The sequence below is a fragment of the Geotrypetes seraphini genome, chromosome 5 (assembly GCF_902459505.1).
Source record: "Geotrypetes seraphini chromosome 5, aGeoSer1.1, whole genome shotgun sequence".
Lineage (NCBI taxonomy): Eukaryota > Metazoa > Chordata > Amphibia > Gymnophiona > Dermophiidae > Geotrypetes > Geotrypetes seraphini.
The window spans coordinates 221,048,220-221,071,722 of record NC_047088.1 but is presented as its reverse complement, the minus strand read 5'-3'; the positions used below and the strand labels follow the sequence as shown (position 1 = coordinate 221,071,722).

The 23,503-nt window shown below is 43.0% G+C and overlaps 1 protein-coding gene across 1 annotated transcript in view; it reads right to left on the bottom strand.

Annotated features, from left to right (window-relative positions):
• The window catches only part of STAM2 (signal transducing adaptor molecule 2), a 101,654-nt gene extending 81,657 nt beyond the window's left edge, over window positions 1-19,997 (bottom strand). The window contains exons 1-5 of the mRNA XM_033945078.1: window positions 19,503-19,997; window positions 10,057-10,141; window positions 9,250-9,325; window positions 8,995-9,090; window positions 3,983-4,129 (exon numbers count right to left, since the gene is read on the bottom strand). Coding sequence (XP_033800969.1) covers window positions 3,983-4,129; window positions 8,995-9,090; window positions 9,250-9,325; window positions 10,057-10,141; window positions 19,503-19,542 — 444 coding nt within the window. The 5' untranslated portion in view covers window positions 19,543-19,997. The remainder of the gene's footprint in view (window positions 1-3,982; window positions 4,130-8,994; window positions 9,091-9,249; window positions 9,326-10,056; window positions 10,142-19,502) is intronic.
• Window positions 19,998-23,503: the final 3,506 nt, after the last annotated feature.

The following is a 23,503-nucleotide window of genomic DNA, read 5'->3' as shown; positions in this document are numbered from 1 at the left end:
CTCTCCACCCTCCTTCAATGTCTGTCCTATTCCTTTCCACCACCACCCTTCCCTCCCTCCTTTACCATCTGTTCCTTTCTACCACCCTTCAGCTCCTCTCGCATGGCCTATCTATCTACCTTCCTCCCTCTTATTTTCATGGCACGTTACAATGTAATTTGTGCAAGCCACTGGAGCCTGCGAGCTCGATCCCTGTCCCATCCCCACAAACCATCTCGCTTCTGTGCTCCTATTTTCCCCATTTCTAATATCTCCCCTATGTATCTGCCATTGCCCCCCCCTGTGTCCATATACCATCCCCATGGCATGTCCCCTTTATGTCTCTGTCCCTATGCCCCATGCACATAATTTCCCCTCTTTCTGTTACCTTCCTATGTCCAGATTTCCCCTATCTTCCTCTTCCATACCAGTGTGTCTCTTCTTTTCAACCCCATCTAGCTTTTTTCCCTCTTTCTTCCCCCCCCCTTGCTCCTAGCATCTGGCTCACCTGCCTCATCTGGCTCACCTTTCTTTCCTGCTGTGGGTTTCTTTCTGTTTTCATCCCCTTGGCCCAGAATCCTTTTCCCTTTCACTCCCTCCTTCCAGTTTGAGCCGGGAACACGGGCGATCGCACGGTCCTCGCAGCCCCCACCCGCCTGCCCAATCGATCGTAGTGATTAGCCAGCTCTTTCCCGTCTCCTCACCTTAGTTTGCAGGCTTTCTTTTTCGGCGACCTGCACGCTTTCCCAAAGAGCCCCCACCCGCCTACCCAATCAATCGTAGTGATTAGCCAGCTCTCTCCCTTCTCCTCACCTTAATTTGCAGGCTTTCTTTTTCGGCGACCTGCACGCACGGCTGCTCAGTTTTCAATCTTCTGCTCTGCTGCAACTTCCTGTTTCCGGTTGCGTCAGAGCAGAAGATCGAAACTGAGCAGCAGCGGGTGCGCGGCTCTTTGATAGCGTGCGGGTCGCCGAAAAAGAAAACCTACAAACTAAGGTGAGGAGAAGGGAGAGAGCTGGCTAATCACTAGGATCGATTGGGCAGGCGGGTGTGGGCTGCGGGGACCGCGCGATCCTTCATGCCTCACTGCGGGGACAAGACCATTCACCGCTCCACGGGGCGGTGAATGGCCTTGTCCCTGTCCCCGCAGTGACTGCTAGTTTTCGTTCCCCGTTTTGGCGGGTTACCCGCAGCTAAATGCGGTGGCCGCGGGTAAACCGCCACCGTGTCATTCTCTAGGCTGAATCAATTCATTGTCGGGAAAAAAATAAAAAAAAAATCGGACTCACTGATTCCGTGCAGGCCCATAAGGAAGTGCTCCAAGGGCTAGTGTCATCATGGCCCAGGAACTTCTCCGCAGCTGTAGCCTTCACAACATGCTGCTCTTGCTGACATCAGGTCTTCCTCTTTGCTAGGTCCTGCCTTTGCGGAAACAGGAATTAGGCAGGACCTGGCAGATTTGAAGGCCAGAAACCAGCAAGAGCAGTGAGTTGAGAAGGCTGTGCTGCTGAAGGTGTGTGTGTTTGGGGGAGGGAGGGAGGGTTGACAAAGAAAGAGAGTGAGGGAGAAGGAAAGGGCGGCAGCCAGCTTGGTTCGGGAACTGAGAGATCATGCGCATGCTTGTATAGGATGGCGGCCAGCTTGAATCAGGAGCCGGGAGGCGATGGCAGACAGCAGAGGCATCGGCCAAAGCAGGAGGGTAGCCGCACGGGGACCCTGAGGGAAGGAAGCCACCATAGCAAACTCTGGTTGTGGAACGAATCGTCTAAGTTTGCATTATGGCCTACGGGGAACTTTGCTTTGATATACGAGTGCTTTGGCTTATGAGCATGGTTCTGGAACAAATTAAACCTTTTGACTGCTGGTTCAATCTTTTGATCTTAAGTACCTTAGACTATTGCAATATTATATACTTGGGATCTTTTAAGAAAACCATCAAACGACTTGAGAATTGTCCAGAACGCTACAGTTCATCTCATCTCAAGAAATTGGGGCATCCGTGGAAAATCGGGCCATCCATGGAAAATCAGGGGCGGGAAACTGCACGGGGACACCAGGAAATTCTTTTTCACTGAAAGGGTGGTTGATCGTTGGAATAGTCTTCCACTTCAGGTTATTGAGGCCAGCAGCGTGCCTGATTTTAAGGCCAAATGGGATAGACACGTGGGATCTATTCACAGAAAAAGGTAGGGGAGGGTCATTGGGGTGGGCAGACTAGATGGGCCGTGGCCCTTATCTGCCATTTATTTCTATGTTTCTATGTAAGCCCGTATTACAAATAAACTGCACTGACTACCTGTGGAAGCAAGGGTCATCTTTAAGTTCACCTGCCTTTGCTTCAAAACCTTGAAAGGTTCATCCCCAGCCTGTCTGTCTTATTTCGAATTCCCTACTTGTTCGCTTTTCCATCCTTAAAGGGCTGTACCTACAAGAGATTCCTTGATAGAACATTATCATTTCAAGCAGGCAAATGGAACAAATGTCTAACCAACTTCATCTCAAATGCACTTTTAGAAAGTCAATTAAAACTTATCGCTGACAAATTTCTCTAACCCCACTTCAACCTTGATGTATGTCATCTCCAGATAAATCTGACTAACCTTAATATGCTAATGTAATTTCAAAAGTTTCCAAACTCTGTAACCTTTGTAAACCATTTTGAACTGTTTGTAGTATTGCAGTATATAAAATAAAGTTATTATTATTATTAGGGGACATGTGTTACTGTTTCTGTGGTGTTGCATTTTATGCAGTCTAGATTCTTGGCCATTTAGTTTAACTTCTATCTACATATTTCTGTTTTTAGTTTGTGATTACTTATTCCATACTGGGCAAGGGTGTATCTGTGTTGTGTGTGCATGAAAAGGACATGGTTTTCTGTCAGCATTGACTGTGAAGGATCAATCTGTATAAATCTGGCTTGTTTAGTTTTAAATAAAAATTGATTTAACTTTAAACTTAAAAAGTTGTGGCATTGAAAGCAAAATCAAATAAAAAAATTATTTCAATGGGCCAAATCAAATTGAATAATTTTTCCCTGAATTGGGCAGCTCTAGCCTATACATAGTTGCAAAATATGTAAAGTTAAAATCTGTCCCCTAAGCAAAAACAGGGATGGGTCCCGAGAACATATTTTCACTTCACACATCTTGCAGCATGCACAGATATCCTCAAGTTCCAGCTAAGCAGCTGCTATTACTGCAGCACCAGTACTGTGCTGCTAGACAAGTTATGAGATACAGTTGTGTATTTTCAGAGTAATTCATTTACCCTCATATTAGTAATCTCAGAACAATCTATATACAGTGGTACCTCGGAATCCGAACGCCCCAGAACTCGAACGACTTGGAATCCAAACTTTTTTTGTAGTAAATTTTGTCTTGGAATCCAAACTCTGCTTTAGAATCCAAATGCCCTGCACATTGTATATGTGTGTTTGTGCCCCAGAATCCGAACTCTGCTTTGGAATCTGAACCCTGCATATTGTATGTGTTTGTGCCCCAGAATCCGAATGCTGCTTTGGAATATTTGTTAATATTTTACCTTAAAATCCAGTGTATTTCCTGTTAAAATCTGAGTTTGTGGGTCCCAGGAACGGATTACCAGTTTCTATTATTTTCAATGGGAAAAATTGTCTTGGAACTCGAACGCTTTGGAACTCGAACGGGGTTCTGGAATAGATTAAGTTCGGATTCCAAGGTATCACTGTAATTTCATATATTTACAGAATATGCATGTGGTAGCTCTACCACAATAAATGGAACCACTTATCTCACTGCAATAATCTGGTATTGCTCACACTTTAGTACACTCAAATATTCAGACTGAATCTGATAAATCATAATGAGGATTCAAATATTTAACCGTGCTATAACTGGATACATACAGTCTTCCTTGGCACAAAAAAAGCATATACTACATAGAAATGAACCAAATAGGTACATATAAACACACACGCACAAAAATATACCTTAAATCATACAAATCTTTTGCTCAGAACTACCTGTGTTACAATTGTAGGGAAAGTTACTCCTTCTTCTTTCAGGGATTTAATAGTAGCAGATATCAGGCTAAACTGGGGGTCTTTCTGAAATTCTTCTGCCCATTCTACCATTAATGATTTCAGCTTCTCAGCTACTTTTGAATGAGCCTATAAAAAAAAAAGTCAGTAAAAGATATGACAAGTTGGTATCATCATGTATAATACTCATGTGTGTCCAGTAGAAAACTGCAATGTGCTAGCATCAGTATCAGGCTTCCTCCACTTAAATTACAAAAATGGTTCTCCTTTCCCCAGTTGTATACAAACACCATTTAGTAGGTTTCACTGACATATTAGAAGACAAACCAAAGGGAAAAAAACACTAATTTAAAGTTATTGGAGGTGTGGTCTAATACAGAAGACAGGGTTCGAATCCCATTTTTACAGATGCATCTTGTGATCTTGGACAAATTACTTCACTCACCATTATATCTCTAGTACAACTTAGATGGTAAGCCCTCCTGGGACAAGGTTATTCTTACTGAAATTGAATCTTAATCTAACTTGGGGTAACCTAAACCCAAATAAAAATGCACCCTCTGAAAAAGAAAATACAAATTTCATTTCAGTGCTATAAATCCTCAAGATAGTATTTCAATTTAGCTGACTTTCTGGTCAACTGGACCAAAATGCTTCAGTTAAGTAGTCACCCAAGCAATAAAAATGCCATACATGACAATCTCCCATTTTCCTGCCAATTTTAATTCTTTCCTGAGGAGATATTAGTGTAAACTGTTATTTATAAGCTCCTCCTCTCTCTAAGTTACTTCCACATTCTAAATATACACGCCAATTAAGTATCACCTGTCGATGATTGACATTGTGCGTGATCATATAGAACATGCAGGTGGAGGCACTCAACTGTGTGGGCTCAGATAGAGGCTCTCCAACATGTGGAAGGCACCCAGAGAGGAAGGCTGGCCAGCGGATGGAAGAGGAATCCCCCTGAAGCAGCACTTCCTGCAGCTGTAAGTGCTTGTTTATCAAGGCAGTACTCGATTTGCAAGACAAAAGTTTGCTGAGTGTTTTGCTCATCTTGCAAAACACTCGTAAACCAAGGTTTCACTGTACTTCAAAAACAGATATGTTTTTAGATTTCTCCTAAATTCCCCATAAGTGTCAGTAAGCAAAAGCAATTGTTCTAAATCCTTACCCCCATAATGCTGCTTGATATGAAAAAAGATTTTGATAATGTTTTTTAAGTTTACATCCTCTAACAGGGGGAAAAACAAAATTCATGTGTGCGTTTCTCTTATGTCTGTGGTTGCAAAAGAGAAAAGCTCAATTATATATTTGGGAGCTAAACCAAACAAAGCCTTAAAACAGATGCAACCAAACTTAAACTTCACCCGCGCCTCCATTGACAGGCGATGCAGTACTCGATAGGAGGGTGTTACGTGATTATATTTCAACCTAAAAATCAGTCTGACCGTCGCATTTTGTACTATTCACCTGTATGTCCATTATCAGGCAGTGAGCACACCCTTTAAGGGTCTGTATCTTGGAGATGAAAAGGAGTTTTTGAGATGTGAAAGAGAACCAGGAAGCTGCCTCTCCTTAGGCTGGCTAGGCCTTGTACAGGGAAAAGAGCTGCCCCAGGTCACATTGGCTTAACCAGAGGAAAAGATCTGAAAAGATACAGACCTAAGGCAGAATCTGGAGAAAAGAACCAGTACAATTTTTTACTATACCTTAGGAAGTGAGTGGGATCAAGGTGGTACATCTCCATCTTAACCCCTGCGACACAAAGAGTGTTTGGAAAAGAGTTTTAAGAGACATTTTGTAAATTTTATTATTTGAGGAGGGGAGCCATTTTTCTCAATTGTCTGTCCTGAAATGAGGTATCCGTATCTTGTTTAAGTGCTGAAGATGGAATTGTGAATTATGTTTTCTGAGGGAGGGAGGGAAGAGAGAGAGTGTGTCCACCTAAGACTCTAGAAATGGAACTCAAATGAAGGTGAACTCAGGTGAAGTTATATGATCTGTATCAAAAGTGACACAGAAAATTGGGACATATTTATCTTTGCAATTTTCTTTTGCTATCATTTAGTTCATTGTGGGATTTCACCTAAAGCAATGTTACTTACCGTAACAGTTGTTATCCAGGGACAGCAGGCAGCTATTCTCACTAGTGGGTGATGTCATCCGACAGAGCCCCGATATGGACGTCTCACAAGCATACTTGCTTGCAGAAACTCAGAAGTTTCGAGATGCCCGCACCGCGCATGTGCCAGTGCCTTCCCGCCCGATGGTCCGGGCGTGTCTCCTCAGTTCAGGTAGCTAGCAGAGAAGCCAACCCAGGGGAGGTGGGTGGGACGTGAGAATAGCTGCCTGCTGTCCCTGGATAACAACTGTTACGGTAAGTAACATTGCTTTATCCCAGGACAAGCAGGCAGGTATTCTCACTAGTGGGTGACCTCCAAGCTAACCTCAATGGGATGGTGGGAGAGTTGGCAACTTAGGAGAATAAATTTTGTAACACTGTTTGGCCAAACTGTCCATCCCGTCTGGAGAAAGTATCCAGACAATAATGAGAGGTGAATGTATGAACCGAGGACCAAGTGGCAGCCTTACAAATCTCCTCAATTGGTGTCGATCTGAGGAAGGTTACAGAGGCCGCCATTGCTCTGACCTTATGGGCTGTGACCTTACAGGGAAGGGGTAATCCAGCCTGGGCATAGCAGAAAGAGATGCAAGCCGCCATCCAGTTTGAGATGGTATGCTTCGAGACAGGGCATCCCAACTTGTTCGGATCAAAGGAGATGAAAAGTTGAGGAGCAGTTCTGTGTGGTTTGGTGCGATTCAGGTAGAAATCCAAAGCACGCTTACAGTCCAGAGTGTGAAGAGCTGATTCTCCAGGATGAGAATGAGGCTTTGGAAAAAACACAGGAAGAACTATGGATTGGTTGAGATGAAATTCAGTGACCACTTTAGGTAGGAATTTCGGATGAGTGCGAAGGACCATCTTGTCATGATGGAATACTGTGAAAAGAGGATCCGCCACTAAGGCCTGAAGCTCACTGACCCTGCAAGCAGAAGTGAGGGCAACCAGAAAAACCACTTTCCAAGAGAGAAACTTCAGCAGAGCCTTGTTGAGAGGCTCAAAAGAGGTTTCATAAGTTGAGAAAGGACAACGTTGAGATCCCAAATCACTGGAGGAGGTTTGAGAGGAGGATTGACATGGAAAAGTCCCTTCATAAATCTGGAAACCACCAGATGAGCAGATAGAGGTTTCCCTTGTAGAGGCTGATGGAAAGCCACAATAGCATTCAGGTGGACTCGTATAGATGTAGACTTGAGGCCAGACTGAGACAGGTGCAGAAGATAGTCCAATACAGAAGATAGGGAGGCTCGCTGAGGCTCCTTACGATTAGAAACACACCAGGAAGAAAATCTAGTCCATTTTTGGGAGTAGCATTGTCGAGTAGCAGGCTTCCGGGAAGCCTCCAACACATCCCTCATCGCTTGGGAAAATTGGTAAGCAGTTACGTTGAGAGGAACCAAGCTGTCAGGTGGAGAGACTGCAGGTTGGGATGGAGCAGAGATCTCTGTTGCTGAGTAAGCAGTGAAGGAAACACTGGAAGAAGGAATGGCTCCCTGCTGCTGAGTTGAAGTAGAAGGGAGTACCAAGGCTGTCTGGGCCACCGAGGAGCTAACAGAATCATGGTGGCATGGTCGGATTTCAGCTTGACCAGAGTCTTTTGAATGAGTGGAAATGGAGGAAACGCATACAGAAAGCGATTCTCCCAATCCAGTAGAAAGGCATCTGCCTCGAGACGATAAAATTGAGGCAGTTTGAAGTTGTGGGGAGCCGCAAAGAGGTCTATCTGAGGCGTCCCCCTACTGAGAAAAGATCTGATGAAGGGGCCTAGAATGGAGTGTCCATTCGTGAGGCTGGAGGAGACGACTTAAGTTGTCTGCCAAGACATTGTCCATTCCCTGAATGTAGACAGCTTTGAGGAAGGCGTTGTGGCGAACCGCCCAATCCCAGACTCTGAGAGCTTCCTACAGAGGAAGGCACCGGAGCAGAAGGCAGAGTCGAAGCCGGAACAAAAGAAGCCGGCTTCAGGAGACTCGGTGCAGCAGAAGCGGCGGAAGACTTCACCGGAACAGGCGAAGCGCCGGTCAAAGTCGAAGCTGAGGGTTCCTTAGCAGCTTCCATCTTGAACATCGACTCCCACAAAAAACAGCGACGCTTGAACGCACGTGCTGTGAGAGTGGGACAAGGCCGGCACGATTTCGGGAAATGTTCTGGACCAAGACACTGCAGGCAGCGTCGATGTGTGTCCATCAACAAAATCGCGCGCTGGCACTTGCTACACTTTTTAAAACCGGTAATTGGCCGGGCTGAAAAAGCTCCGCCGCAAGATCGAAGGAGCGGGGCCTGAGCCACGCGGCCGACCCGGTCGAATCGCCGGAAGAAATTTTTTTTTTTTTAAAAATAAGAAACCGAAGAAAATAAAACACACGATAAAGAGTAAAAGAACTCAAAACCGCGGCAATAGAAGGCAGAAAAACGGGTTTTCAATTAGCGTAGAATTGAAGTAGAACTTCTCAGCTCCGCGGAAAGAAAAGAACTGAGGAGACACGCCCGGACCATCGGGCGGGAAGGCACTGGCGCATGCGCGGTGCGGGCATCTCGAAACTTCTGAGTTTCTGCAAGCAAGTATGCTAGTGAGACGTCCGTATCGGGGCTCTGTCAGATGACATCACCCACTAGTGAGAATACCTGCCTGCTTGTCCTGGGATAATAAAAGTGTTATAGTAAAATAATTCCATCGAATGGACAGAGATTTTGTTGTGTTGAAGTTCTCATAACCAATTAGTAAGGGCCTGGGGGCATCTGCCTCTTCCTATCCACCTTGTTTCCCCCATCTCTTCTTTTATTCTTCAGATGATTTTAATATCTAGATTTACTAAAAACTGTTCCTACTTAATACTTTGCAGACCCCATTCAATCCCCAATAACTTACCTTGTTTATTATTCCACGTGCTTCAGCTGCAAAATCTCTTGAACATATTTCTAAGTGAAATGGTTTCCCACAATTTGACATACAGGCACCTAAAAGCTGAAAGTCATGAAAAAGCACAGCAAACAAGTTATGAGATATAAAAGCAGCAGAAAAATAGGCTTGTAAACATATTTGTCATTCTGAGCTGAACAATGATAAATTCTGTTTGATTCTAGTGTAATGTGTTCCAGGAATATTTCAAAGAAATCTACTTACAGTTAGTGCTTGCAAGGCAACATGAGGGACTTTGTGATTTATTCTTTTCAGGATGGCCTTTACGCAGTCTTTTGACCTAGAAAAACAATCCCCCCCCCCAAAAAAAATAAAATTATTTGAAAGCTACATTTTTCAGTCAATCTAAAATAACTAAGGCCCTCCTTTACAAAGCTGCGCTAGAATTTTTAGCGCCGGATGTAGTGGTAAGAACTCCAACGCTCATAAGATTTCTATGAGCACTGGAGTTCTTACCACTGTGGCCGGTGCTAAAAACACTAGCGCTGCTTTGTAAAGGAGGGGGTAAATATATTTATTACCCAGATAGCATAGCAATCTTGTTTATATAAACCAAAGCAATCACCAAGTCAAAAATAGTAGTAGGACCTTTAATTTTTATTTTTTAAATCCATTATCATGGATAGTCCAAGGAATCAATAAGTAGATGGGCTTTGTATAAGGGTCATCTTCCTTTTCCTTTTTTTTTTTTTTTTAAGAAAGCAGTTATGTTCCTCCAGTTATGTTCCTCCAGGAAAAAATACACAGCTGCGGATTTTAAGTCCTGCACATTCTATTGTGTGAAAATTGGTAGCCTGCCAAAATTACCCCACTACTCTTCCTCCTTTTAAGAAGTTCTCAGTCCAGGACAGGAAACTTTTTGCCAACTAAAGCTTGAGAGCTCTAATGCCTACAGATTCAGATGCTTGCCTTGTTTTCTAAAAAGCATATTGCCCTGACACAAAAGAAAGAGAAACATAAAAAATAATTTTTAAAAAGTTACAAAACTACACTTTAAAATAGGAGTCTTACCCATTAGGAGTATTTCCAACTTTATCACATATGTCCATAATGAGGCCCCAGTCATCGCTGGTGTTAGTTTCGTTTGTAGCTTTTTCTAGATTAAAAAAATGGATTTAAGCATTGTAAGCAGATACAACTCAAAAAGCATTTCAAGAGAAAGAAAAGTATATGGATTAAGGCATGGGAAAATGTGTCTTTGCTCTGGAGATATAGTCTGCATAACTTTTTGTTTCTTGTCTTCAGATGTGTCATATTAGCTTCAGTGATTCTAATACACTTGCTTACAGGATATCAGTCTACACAGCTCAAGAAATTTACAAGCAAAGAAAGACCTATGTGTAAATTAGTAGTACAAATGACTATAGATAAGGGCTATGATTTCTGTTACAGCCCTGTAAAAGTATTGTTTGGATAAAGTGATCAGTATGCCAAAACAAAAAGTTACTGCATAAGAGTAAGTATGAGGGTGCTAGAGGATCTTGAATGAGTTGCATTTGAGTATCTTTACAAGACTGACAGACTATTCAAACATTCATTAGACTTACATAGGTATCAATTCTTCCCAATTACTTTGCTGACTCTCTTAATTTAAATTTGTTCCTGAACATAAGAAATCTAAGTTTAAATTAATATCTGTAGAGAAACACTGATATTTAATCTATTTTACTATTAAAAAAACAAAATAATCAACTGAAAAAATATTCTTCATTAACCAGTGATCACCGCATAGTATGATTCAATATAGAGAATGGCACGGGGACCGTTTACTACGGGTCACCACAGTAAATCCACAGGAATGGAGACATTTGCAACTGGTTTACCGCAGGAATGGGGACAAGACCTTTCACTGCCCCGCGGAAATGGGGACAAGACCTTTTACCGCCCCGTGGGAGAGGTGAAAAGTCTTACTCCTGTGGTAAAAAAAATTGCACCCGTGTCAGACTCGGCATCTTCTCCCCAGCTCCTCTTGCGCCTATTTTACCTTCAGGAGCCAGCCATGCCACGATGAAGACACAAGGAACCTAAAACCAAAGCCTGAGACCAATGTGATTTGAAGAATAAAATTTCCAGACAACAAGAAGAAAAAAATAATAATTTATTTTGTGATTAGAATATTTCAGATTTGAAATATGTAGCCTGCTAGAGCTGGTTTAGACATAACTGGGGACCGCAAAGTCCAGGCTGTACTTCCAGCTGGCTTAGGACTCTGTCTCTGACCAGGGGGCAGTTGCCCTAGTTGCACTCCCCTAACATTATTCTTGCCATGGGTGACTAAAGTATTCTGTTATCTTGATTTTTCTGCGTAGCATTCTGTAGTAATTTGGTTTGTTCAGTTTTCACAAAAGTGAAGGGGATATTTGTGAAAGGGAGGGGAGATGGGTTTTGTTGAACCTTGCTCTGTTTTATTTTTGTTTATAAAATGACAATTGTCAGAGGAGAAGTTTCCGCCCACACACATTCAACTGCAGGGCGGCACAGGCAGGCTTTGCCGGCATCAGTTTCTTTTCTAAAACGCCGCGAAGGTAAGGGGGAGGGAGGGAGGGAGATAGATTTGGTCGGAGGGAGGGAAGGGGCCGTGCACGCGATCGGTGACCGTGCGCCTTCCCTCCCTTAAGTTTCTTTACACTGTGAAGGTAAGGGGGAGGGAGGGAGATTCTCGGGCCGCTGAAGGACGGTGAGGTGGCAAGAGGGAAGGGTGGATGCTTCAGGGACGGGACGAAGGGGATGACGGGGACGGGGCGGTGAAGGGGACGGTGGTCCAGTGACGGGGCAGTGACGGGAACATAATTTTTCCCCACGCCATTCTCTAATTCAATATTAAGACAGGTGTAGAGAGGGATAATTCAAAAGTAAAGGTTCTAGACTTTAAGAAAAAACTAACTTTGCAGTCCTTTTACTAAGGTGCGCTAGCTGTTTTAGCGCGCAATAAACACTAAAGCTTCCATTATATCCTAATATTTAGCACGCACTAAAACGGCTAGCGCGCCTTAGTAAAAGGACCCCTTTGCTCAGATGAGGGATTATGTCAAAGAATTAGGAAAGGACAACAAACCATTTTGTAAGGAAAGTAAGTAAGGGCTCCTTTTACAAAGGTGCGTTAGTGTTTTTAACGCACGCACCGGATTAGCATGCGCTAGCCGAAAATCTACTGCCTGCTCAAAAGGAGGCAGTAGCAGCTAGCACACGGGGAAATTTGGCGCACGCTATTCCACGCGTTAAGGCCCTAGCGCGGCTTTGTAAAAGGAGCCCTAAAAGTAAGAGGAAAAGAAGGCTACTTAGGTTCTCAAAAGTAGTAGCTGAGAAGGTAAAGAAAGAGAGATTAGTTTTCATAATAATCCTGGAACCAACTATAAATCCCTAAACTATATTAACTCACTTGTATACATCTGCTACATATGTAAAATGAAACAAATTAGCCTTCAACCACAAATTATCTTCTACACTTTTAAAATTCCGATCTGTGTCCTACTTCTACACACTCCAGAATGAGCCATAATCCAAAATGTAATGTAATCCAAAATAATATATCTAACACAACACTTACTATCGTTTCCTCTCCAACTCTTTTCCCTTACCCTTGCAAACAGACCCTCTTCTATCTCCTTTAACCATATCCCTCACTATTAAATGTATAGCTAAGTAGTCCATCCTGTACTATATAAGTAATCTTGTAACTAAGTAATTCGCTATACCAATCTGTATTATCTATGTAATGCTATAACCCGTTCTGAGCTTCTCTGGAAGGATGGGCTATAAATCTAAAGAAATAAACAAACTACAAAAAATCACAGAAAGAGGAAGACAGGTATCTGGAAAAGTTAAGAAAGGTTGGTCGAATAGTCAGGAAAGCAAAGATGCAAATGGGGAAAAAAAAGTTGACTCAGTAAAACAGTGGGACACTTTTTGATATATTAAATGATAGGAAGAAGTGCAAAAGTGGCACTGTGAAGGGGAGAAATATGTAGAAGTTGATAAAAATAATGCTGAATTGCTTAACAAATATTTCTGTTCCGAGTTCACAGCTGAAGTGACGGGAGCGAAATCGCAGAAGACAAATAAAAATAGGGATGGCAATGTGGTAGACCCTGATCAACTTTCAGAAGATTGTATTTGTGAGGAACTAGATGAATTAAAGGTAAACAAAGTGATGGGACCGGATAGTATACATCCAAGGGTATTGAAGGAACTTAGGAAGTTCTGGTGGCTCTGCTGGCTGACTTTTTCAATACTTCTCTAGAGTCAGGAGTGGTACCGGAGGACTGGAAAAAGGCAGATGTCGTCCCTCTTCACAAAAGTGGAAGCAAGGAAGAAATTGTGAACACCAGGCTAGTAAGTCTGACTTCTGTGGTAAGTAAATTAATGGAAATGCTTTTAAATCAGAGAATAATGCAGTTTCTGGAATCGACTGGATTACAGAAATTGAGGCAACATGGATAAAGGGATCGTGGGATACTGAGAGAGGTGCTGGGATGTAACACAGGTATAGAAAGCTAACCAGGTAATAAGTATAGAAACCCAATCAGGTCGTGCATGTGCAAGACCGGAGGGTTAGGACTTCGATGGGAAGATAGGACTCAATGGGAAACCAAGGTGGCAAGGGGGCCCCTTCTGGTGATTCAGACATGTCGTGACCTGTTTGGGCCGCCGCGGGAGCGGACTACTGGGCAGGATGGACCTATGGTCTGACCCGGCGGAGGCACTGCTTATGTTCTTATGTTCTTATGATTCACTAGTCTTTTCAGGCAAATCTGATCAATTTCTTTGACTGGGTTACCAGAGAAATGGAGAAAGGGCGTGCGCTAGATGTGGTGTATTTAGATTTTAGCAAAGCCTTTGACAGTGATGGAGTGGGTCAAGAACTGGTTGAGTGGAAGGTGACAGAGGGTAGTGCTCAACAGAGATCTATCAGAGGAAAGGGATATTACCAGTGGTGTGCCTCAAGGTTCGGTTCTTGAGCCCATTCTTTTGGTTGGTTTGTTTTTAACATTTTTGTGATATTGCTGAAAGCTATCTGGTAAGATTTGCCTCTTTGCGAATAATACCAAAATCTGCAATAGAGGCAACACCCCTGATTGTGTGGAAAACATGAGGAAGGACCTAGCGAAGTTTGAGCAATGGTCTGAAATTTGGCAGCTAAGATTTAATGCTAAGAAACACAAGGTCATGCATTTGGGCTGCAGAAACCCAAGGACATGGTACAGTTTAGGGGGTGAAGAACTTTTGTGCATGAAAAGAGGAGTGGGGCTGTATCTTTTACCAGGCAGAGATACCCCCTTAGGAATACTGGAGGCCTCTTGGGCACTAGAAAGCATCCCAGAATCAAATAAAAAATCCAAAAATAAAAAACCAGATGCAGAGCAGAAAAAAAATTTAAAAAGTCACCTTCGCAACCCACTTTCAGAAGGAAGAACTGAAGGAGAAGGGTACTGTCCAGTGACACAAGGAGCAGAAGAATCTGTTTGATGCTTTCTGTAAGTTTCCCACAATTAGAGGGATAAAACTATACCGTAATTCACCATGTATAGACCACCCCTTTGTATAGGCCACAGGAAACACCGATTCTCATTTTAAAACTCATAGATAAGCCGCGGCACTATTGGAGTCCCCCATACCTTTTAAAATAGCTCCCTCGCTGGACAGCTGCTTCCTACAATGTCGTGGCCAGTGGTGCAGGGCAGGAGTGATCTTTTCAGCATCCAGCCTGGCCCCGCTCTGCTTCTTCAATGCCTGCCGTCAGTTGCCGTGACATTGGAGGAGGCAGCCGGCAGCCATCCAGCGAGGGAGCTATTGTAAAAGGTACGGGGGACTCCAGTAGTGCCGCGACTTATCCAATGGGGCAGCTTATCTACAATGTCTTTAGATAGGCCACCACATATAAGGAAACTGCACCCACTACTCAGGTTTGTAAAACCCATGTATAAGCCACTGCCTATACATGGGGAAATACGGTAGTCCAGACTACTATACCCTTTGCACTGGAAACATCTATTTAATTGAGTAATAATCCCTTGCTGATTCCCCTACACAACTGTCACAATTTGTATATCTACCATGAAATTATGAAAACTCAATATTGACCAAAAATGCTAAACAAAAGTTAAACATTGGAGATAAAACCAATTCTGCGAGACACCTGAAAAAAAATACTATTCCGAGAATAAACCACAAAGACTTGGACACCCAGAAATGAATTAGAAACATGACAACAGATAAAGGCCAAATGGCCCATCCAGTCTGCCTATCCACTGTTTCCTCCTCTACCTGAGAAATCCCACATGCCTGTCCCATGCTTTCTTGAATAATTAAATTAATTAAGAACCTCCTCTGCTCCAAGTTCCTGTAAATGTCATAATAAAACCTCATGATCTAATATAGAAAAGGCCACCGAGTTCTAGAAAAAAAAGTTACTAAACAATCTTTCCCTTGGTCTCCCTGGATTCAAAGAGCATCTACGTTAGAGAAGCTACACACAAGTATGCTAGTAGATTGCCATATGATTTCAGAGTAAGTGACTCGGTAGATGAGAAGCATGAGAAATGTTAGATGGTCGAGGGTGTTTAATCTTTAGTCTGCATCTTTGGATGGAATTCAGAGACAGGTGGACAGGATAAAGAATATCTGTTTGGTACTATTAGTCTTATCTTGGATACAGTAGAACATGCCTAGCTTATTACTTTAAATAGTAAATACTTAATTCAGTGGTCTCCAACATGTGCCCCTCCCCCCACCTCCACTGAAGTCCTCCATCAGGGCCCTCAAACAGTTGACTGAAATGTTCTTCAAATCATGTAAATGCATTAATTTCAATCTTACCCACTTCATGTGTGTAACTCCAAGCAAACAAACAATCTCTTAAGTATGTTACTCAGGTCTCTCATGTATGGAATTTTTGACTGTTTACAATCCAAAATAAAGTGAGGTCCAGATGCGCTAAAGAGGATCGGCAAAACCGTGTGGGTCTGCTCGATCCAATTTTTGTCTGATTCAAAAAGAGCTAATCATGCACTAAAAATAATTCACGCGGAGGTTCGTCATAATCCCTGACTCTCCCATCTGATTCATCGCTGTGAGAGCGACTCTCACACATGCGCAGAGCCGGCAGGGGAAGTCCAAACAGAAGCGGGGCAGAGGAAAACCTCCTGCCACTCAGCTGTTCAAGGCAGGAAACCTTTTTTTTTTTCTTTTTGTTTTTTAAATAGGAACAGATGCTGTGCGTGCTACTACTACTAGTCATTTCTATAGCGCTACTAGACAAATAGCGCTGCACACATTCACAGAGTAGGCATCCCTCCTACCTTTTTTTCAGGAGGGGTGAAGAGGGAGGGTAGGGAATGGTTGGGGGGCATCTGGCACAGGAGTGGACCTTCAGTGGCAGGAGGTAGTAGGCATCCCTTCTGCCATTTTTTCTCACGTGGGGGGGTGGGTTCGCCATGGCAGGAATGTATGGGCATCCCTCTTGCCATTTTTGCTGCCATGGGGGAAAGACTATACGGCAGGAGGGAGTGGATATCCATTTTGCCATTTTTTCTCATGCAGGGGGTGGGGGTCTCCATTAGAATTGTCCAATTCTCGATTCTCCGATTCACTCTGGCTGAATCTATTCGAATCGATTCATTTAAAAAAAAAAAAAAATCAGCCTTACCAATTCAGTGGAGCAATCTCAACTCCTTCTCTTCTGCAGCAACAACAGAACTGCGATCGGAGTGATGGTGCAGAGGAGGCATCTGTAAGAGCAGAGCTTCCTCCTGCTACAGAGCCACGGGAGCAGGCTCCTGCAGCTAATCCCCCACCAATCTGAGGCGAGCGGCTATGAGTTGTATCACAAAGCTCGGCTCTCGGAGCCGGGCAGAGCTGCACACATATAGCAGCAGTGGGCTGGCAGCTGCAGGCATAGTCGTTGGAGCAGGGGAACACAGGGGCCATGGCTCCCCCAAAATTGTCCCCTTCGGATTCTCCTAATTCCTCCCCACGGCCCCTCTTCTGCACTCCTACCTTCCCAGCCAGCAGTGCTTTGCCTTACACGCTATAGCACTGCTGGCTGGATAGCTGCCCAATTCAAGTCTCCTCGCTATAGCAGAATGCCACAAAGGAGGCAAATTGGCCAGGCAGCTGGTAGTACTAGCGTGTAAGGCAAAGCACTGCTGATTGGGAAGGTAGGAGTGCAGAAGGGGAGGCCAAGGGGGAGGGAATGAGGAGAAAGAGAGAGAGACCAACAGTTGGGGGAGGAAAGGTAGGAGAGAAAAGTGAGTTAGAAAAGGAGAGAGATACCTGACCTGGGGGAGGAGGTTTCAACTGTCATGTGGCCATCAACAGATTGTCATATCCCAGATCCCCCAGATACATCAATAAAAGCTTAATGAAAAAAAAAAAAATAATCCACACACAAACACATATACGTCTTCGAGACTGACTAGAATTTTTTGTAACATTGTTCTGATCAAATATCACAGAGTAGGTCATTTCACAGCTTGTAGGCTAAAAAATGTCTGATGGATTCGAAATATGCTTGCTTAGGGTTTGTGAGGACAAAGCAATGAGGGCCATATTCTATAAATGATACCTATAGTAGGCACCCTAATTTCGGCCGCCTAGTGATGCCTAGTTCAGGACTCATGCTGAACTTAATTTTTTAAATGGCTTAATCGGCATGGTAATTGACCAAATCAGTTATCAACCCATTGAAAAAAAAATTAAGCAAGCAATTTAAGAGTTCGGCAATAAACTCTTACGAAAACTAGTGACGCCTATGTTAAAAAGTAGGAGTGGTAATGGGCAGAGAATAGGTGTGGTTTAGTTAGGCATCATTAGGCATATGACATAGGCACCGCCAAATTAGGCGAGTGAAAAACTAGCCTAATGGAGCAGCACCTACGTCTAGGATGCCTAGAAATACCTAAGTCCATTTAGACGCCATTAGGCATGATTCTATAAATGGTACCTAGCTGTTGATTGACAACTGCACAGAGCAGTGCCTACAGTGTATCTGTGCTTAGGCGCAGTTTTTTTTAGAATCAAGCCCCAGGAGTCTAAAGATCATAATAAAGTATGAGAGAGTGTATAGGGCATTATTAAAAGATGCCAAAAAGGAACAGTGAACCCAGATGATATGCTTTATGAGCCATACATAAGATTTTAAATTGTACAAGAGATGATCAGAAATCTGGATACAAACAAAAACCTGTGGCTGAATCTATGTAGCCAATGTTGTAGTAATATTTTAAGAATATTTTTGATATAAAAGGTATTTACTCAGAAAATATTTTTTTAAATGCTAGTTACAGCATTATTAATCTTTTTTTTATGCCTCCTTATCTGAAAGGGTGCAAAACATTTTTAAAAGCCTTTCTATTGCCAGTTTTTCACTATTGAAAGTAAAATATTTAGCTTAAGGACACTGATGTAAACAACAGCCAGTGATATCATCAGCAAGGAACAAGGGACTCATCCAGTCATAAGACCAGAAAGGATTAGAGTTCTTCCCTCCAAGATAACAGCAATTAACTTTTCAAAATGCAAAAATTTTGTTAAGACTTTCAGGAAACATTTAAAAATGAAAGCATATGGAAAACAGGTCAGCTTGCAATTACCCTTTTTGTCCCCAGAGATCTAAAATATGAGTATCAAATTAGTCTTTTTATAGTCTCGTTTTTATGGCTTATGTTTCTGATTTAGTCAAAGTCTCCCTTGGCAAGTTTATAGGAAAGGGCAAATTTCTTTATTGAGCTCAAGCATCATAATGAAGTTAAATGTCTGACAAAATGTCTGTTTACAATTTATTCATTAAACTTCAAAATTTGTAGCTTTTTCTTAAAAAAATAATCCCAGTTCTTTTACTAAGCTGCTGCTTTGTTTCCCGCACTTACTCCCCTCAAAGAGGGGGTCATCTTTGAGAATGACCAAAAAAAAAAGTCGTTTTTATGTGATACAGTTGATATTACAATTGTGGTTTATATGCAGTTAGTAACTGAACTAAATGCAAAGAATGATTTTCCACTTAATATTAATATCCAGAGTGCAAGTACATTCATATTCCATTACTGAACAACACCGAAACCTGCCATATTATCCGGTTTTCATTAAATTCTCAGATTAAAAATAAATTATGCCACAATTACACGTCTGTAAAATGAAAGTAGCGAGGAATGATTAAAGATATGAAAATAATATAAGATTTTTACCAATTAACATTTCTCTACTTCCTTCTCTCTAGGATGAAACCGAGAGGTGACAGGTGTTAACAAGGTAAGAAGAAAAGAAAAAAATGAACTGACAGATTCCCCCCACCCCGTACTCCTGCACATGACTAGTCACTAACGTCCCTGCCACCACGAACACAGCTTCCCTCTGACAGCAGACCAGATTCCCGCTCGTGGTCAGTGGAAACTCTCCGGGCGCTCCGAGGACGGGAAACCAATGCCACTGGAGGCCCGTCCTCAGTCTCCTCACACACTCACCCACGTCCTGCTCGAAGGGGTTGGGCGTAAAGAGCGGCATGACGCCCTGCTACTTCTGCTGTCAGCGATCCGCAGACTCCGAGGGGATCCTTTTACGGTGGAGAGGCGTGCAGGGCAGATTTTTCACTGTACTCTACCCGGTCCAAGTCTCTCAGGTGAGCTACTCTACTGCTTCCTCCTCCTGCCAACTTTCACCACCGCCACTTCCGCACTGAACGGGCTGTCCGACACCCGCCTGACCCGATGGTACCCTCGCGAGAAATCGCCACCTCAAGCTTCTTACTGACGCTCGCTGTTTTTAGCCGCTGCACGGAGAAGTTCGGGCTAGTGTCTGTGCTGTGCCGGTCACGGCGGGGTTCAGGCAATACACTAGACACCCTCGACGAGCCGTTGCTTCAAAGGCCGGATTGTAGCTGCCTGAGCAGAATACGAAGGGTCCTCAGAAGGAAGACGTGAAGAAGGTACGTGACCTCGGTTGGTCACGAAGCTCTAGAGAAGAAGGAGCGTTTGAGTGACGTTTCACGCTGTGGAGCTTTTCGAAGGCGGCGCGCAAGTGACGTCAGATTGGGCTGGGTTACGTGTGAAGATTGAAGAAGCTAAGTTGTCGTTTTTCGGAGATAAGTGCAGTGAAGAGGGCTGCAGAAAAAGAAAATAGCTGTGAAATTGTCTGTATATTTATTTAACCAGCTTATCTATTAACTTTGGAGGTATACAAGCGCATTCTAATAGCTAGAGATGTGCACAGCCAAAACATTTGTACGTTTTTCCCCAATTTTCGGGGAGGGTTCTTTCAATACTATTTTTTAGCACGTACTTTTAAATTGCATAACTTTATCTGCTAATACTTATTAGAAATTTTAAAATGCGCTAGTGAACTAAGGGTTGCTGCAAAAAGCCATATAGTAGAGCTGAATTAAAATGTATAGAGGTGGTGCAGTAAACAATGAATATGCAAATTTCTGACACATTAAAAAAAAAGTCCGCTGTCAGAAAATATTGCACACCAGTGCAGCAGTAATCTGCAATCATTGCTAAAATTATGGCCTTCCTGACAGTGTATAAGGCTGATCAGCTTAGGCATTGTTAAGAAGGAGGACGTTTACAAAAATTGTTGGGATAGCATACCCTCTCCACAAACCTCAGAATTATTTAATAGGCTGTCTGGTAGTGCATAAAATGCCAGGTAAGTGCTGAATATCACACTTAACTAGCTATGTTTTTTGCCACCTCCATATACATGGAAATTGAATGCTGGAGCCCAGACATGGCCCAGCATTGAATTTCCAAGGATAATGCCAATGGCGTTTAGCTAAACACTGCCACTAGCTGAATATTGGTCCCATATTTTATAAAATATATGCATATGTTACTTCTGCCTTAAAATAGGTTTAACTGTGTGTAGGAGCTTTCAGATCAACTATTTTATAGGTGCATATGTTGCCTTTTCTCCCTAGGCATAGGGGTAATTCTCAAAAGGTCATCAAATTTTAGGTGTCAAACTAATACTAATGTAAGTCCACAGTTGCATTCCTAAATTCCCCTCCCCCCCCCCCCTTTTACAAAAGTGCAGAAGAGGTTTTTAGCACCGGTTAGTGCGCTGAATGCTCTGTGCTGCTCCGATGCTCATAGGAACTCTTTGACTGTCAGAGCAGCGCTATCATTTACACCAGTTTTTGGCAAGCATAAATGCTCATGCCCAAAGTGTAAGTGTGAAATGTTCACTAAGCTAGTATATTGTAAAGGACGCTCTATGCAGATTACCCATTACAGGATACTAGCTTAGCACAGATCATTCCAATGCCTAACTTTGGGCATCAAGAAAAGGAGCAGACCATTTGCAAGCTTTATTCACTATTTTAGTTCCCAGACTTTATACATACACATTTGATATGCCTGTGTTTTGCCAAAGGGGCTGCTTTAGGAGCAAATGGAAACGAATAGGAGTACTAGTCCAAACTTCCCCAAATTATTTTTATTACATGAAAACCCAGGTCAGAGGTAAGGGTTTTACCAGTCAGATATGGATTTTTTTTCCATGAACCAGCCACTTTGGCGAAACATGGCCATGTCAGTTAGGCGTGCATGCATAAAACGTGGATAATGGAAGCTCAGTGAGGTCGTTATTGGGATCTCTAGTTAGAATTGACGGATGTGCCGCAGTACTTTTAAATTTATTTAATTACTTACGTCATCATTATTCACCATCATAGCATATAAAATAAATGTGGACAGTCACCATCATTTTCTAAAAGGAAGTCTTTTAAGAGAATCAGATTTTGATAGCGTTAAGTTAAAAACCTTTTCTTTAAAGATTGTATTGGCATGTCGTTTAAGATAAGAAGATCTGTATGAAAGCATCATGATAAGATATTTGAATTTTGATTTAGTTATTTTAAGAATATTTGTTAGAGAAACTTCATGTAGGCGTTTGGCTAAAACACATTAATGAATAAAGAACATTAAGTCCCAGTTCTGCAGGCTTGTACACTTCTTTTTAGTGTAATTGGCTTTTTGTGTATTTGTAGTTCTCTTTCTTTGTGCTGGTATTTCAGCAGTTCAGCCAGGAGTTTCTGGCCACCCTGGATTTGACAGAAGTTCCTGAGATTTTATGGAGAATCGCTATCAATTCTCAGTGCTGCCATTTGGGCTGGCAACAACACCCCAGACGTTCACCAAGGTGGTGGTGGTGGTAGCAGCTCATCTCTGCAGGGTTCATCCTTATCTAGATGACTGGCTCTTCAGTGCTCCCACTCAAGAAGAGAGAGAGCAGTGGTGGCAGTTGTGCAAACTTTAAAGAGTCTGGGTTGGATTGTAAACTTTTAAGAGCCCATTTAGTTCCCACTCAGTCTTTGGAAGATGGAAGGCCGAGTTTTTCTACCAGAAGCACGCAGACAAACCTCCTGTCACCAGCACCTACAGCATGGCACTACCTACAGGTTCTGGGCTCAATGGCAACTGCCATAGAAGTAGTGCTCTGGGCAAGGCCGCATATGCGTCCACTTCAGGATGCGCTGTTATCTCGTTGGTCTTCCTCTGCCATCAGAGGGAAGACTTCTGGGTCGCATGTAAGAACCGCGGCCATGGCTTTGTGAAGACAAGTGTGGCTGGAAGGAGGGAGCTGGCCAGATGAAGTAAGCACCCACAGGAAGGAGGGAGGGAAGCACAAATTTGGCAGCGCTCTCAGAAAGGAAGGAGCTGATTTTAGCGATATTGTAGAGAAAGAAACAATAAGTTTTGGCAGTCTGTTGGATATATGATGAGGAGAGAGATGAGTCAAAGATTATCCCAAGGTTGCGAGCCAACAAGACGGAGGATGAGGGTGTTGTTCACAGAAAAAGAGAATGGGGAAAAGGAGAGACACGTTTAGGTGGAAAGATAAGGCGCTCTGTCTTGGACACGTTTAGTTTTAGATGGTGGCAAGCAATTCAGGTAGTGATGTCAGACAAACAGGTTGAAACCCAAGACTGAATGTCTGTTGATATTTCAGGTGTAGAGAGATGGATCTGCAAGTTGTCAGCATTGAGGTGATATTGAAAGCCGTGGGAGGAGATTAGAGCACTAAGGGAAAGTGTTAGATGGAAAAAAGAGGTGTCCCTGGCAGTCGAGGAGTCGGAAACAATTTTAGGTAGAGAATGACACGGTGACAAAATTCATCACTGTTCCCGTCCCCGCGGATAACTGTGGGAAATAATCTCTTGTCATTTTCTAGTGTCTATTTCAACCTCAGTCCTTCTACACCAGCATTCTTCAGAGCAAAGCTTGCGGTCAGTGGTTGTGGCCATTCATATTCTGATTCTTCCCTCTCTCCTTAAAGAATGACATGAAGATGGTTTCCCACGGTTATCCACGGGGACGGGAACGGTGATGAATTTTGTCACCATGTCATTCTCTAATTTTAGGTACCGGAGTCGAAGGATTTATCTACCAACTCCACAGCCCTACCAGAGCTATGGAGTTGGAGTTGGAGTCGAGGAGTCAGAGATAATTTTGGATACCTGGAG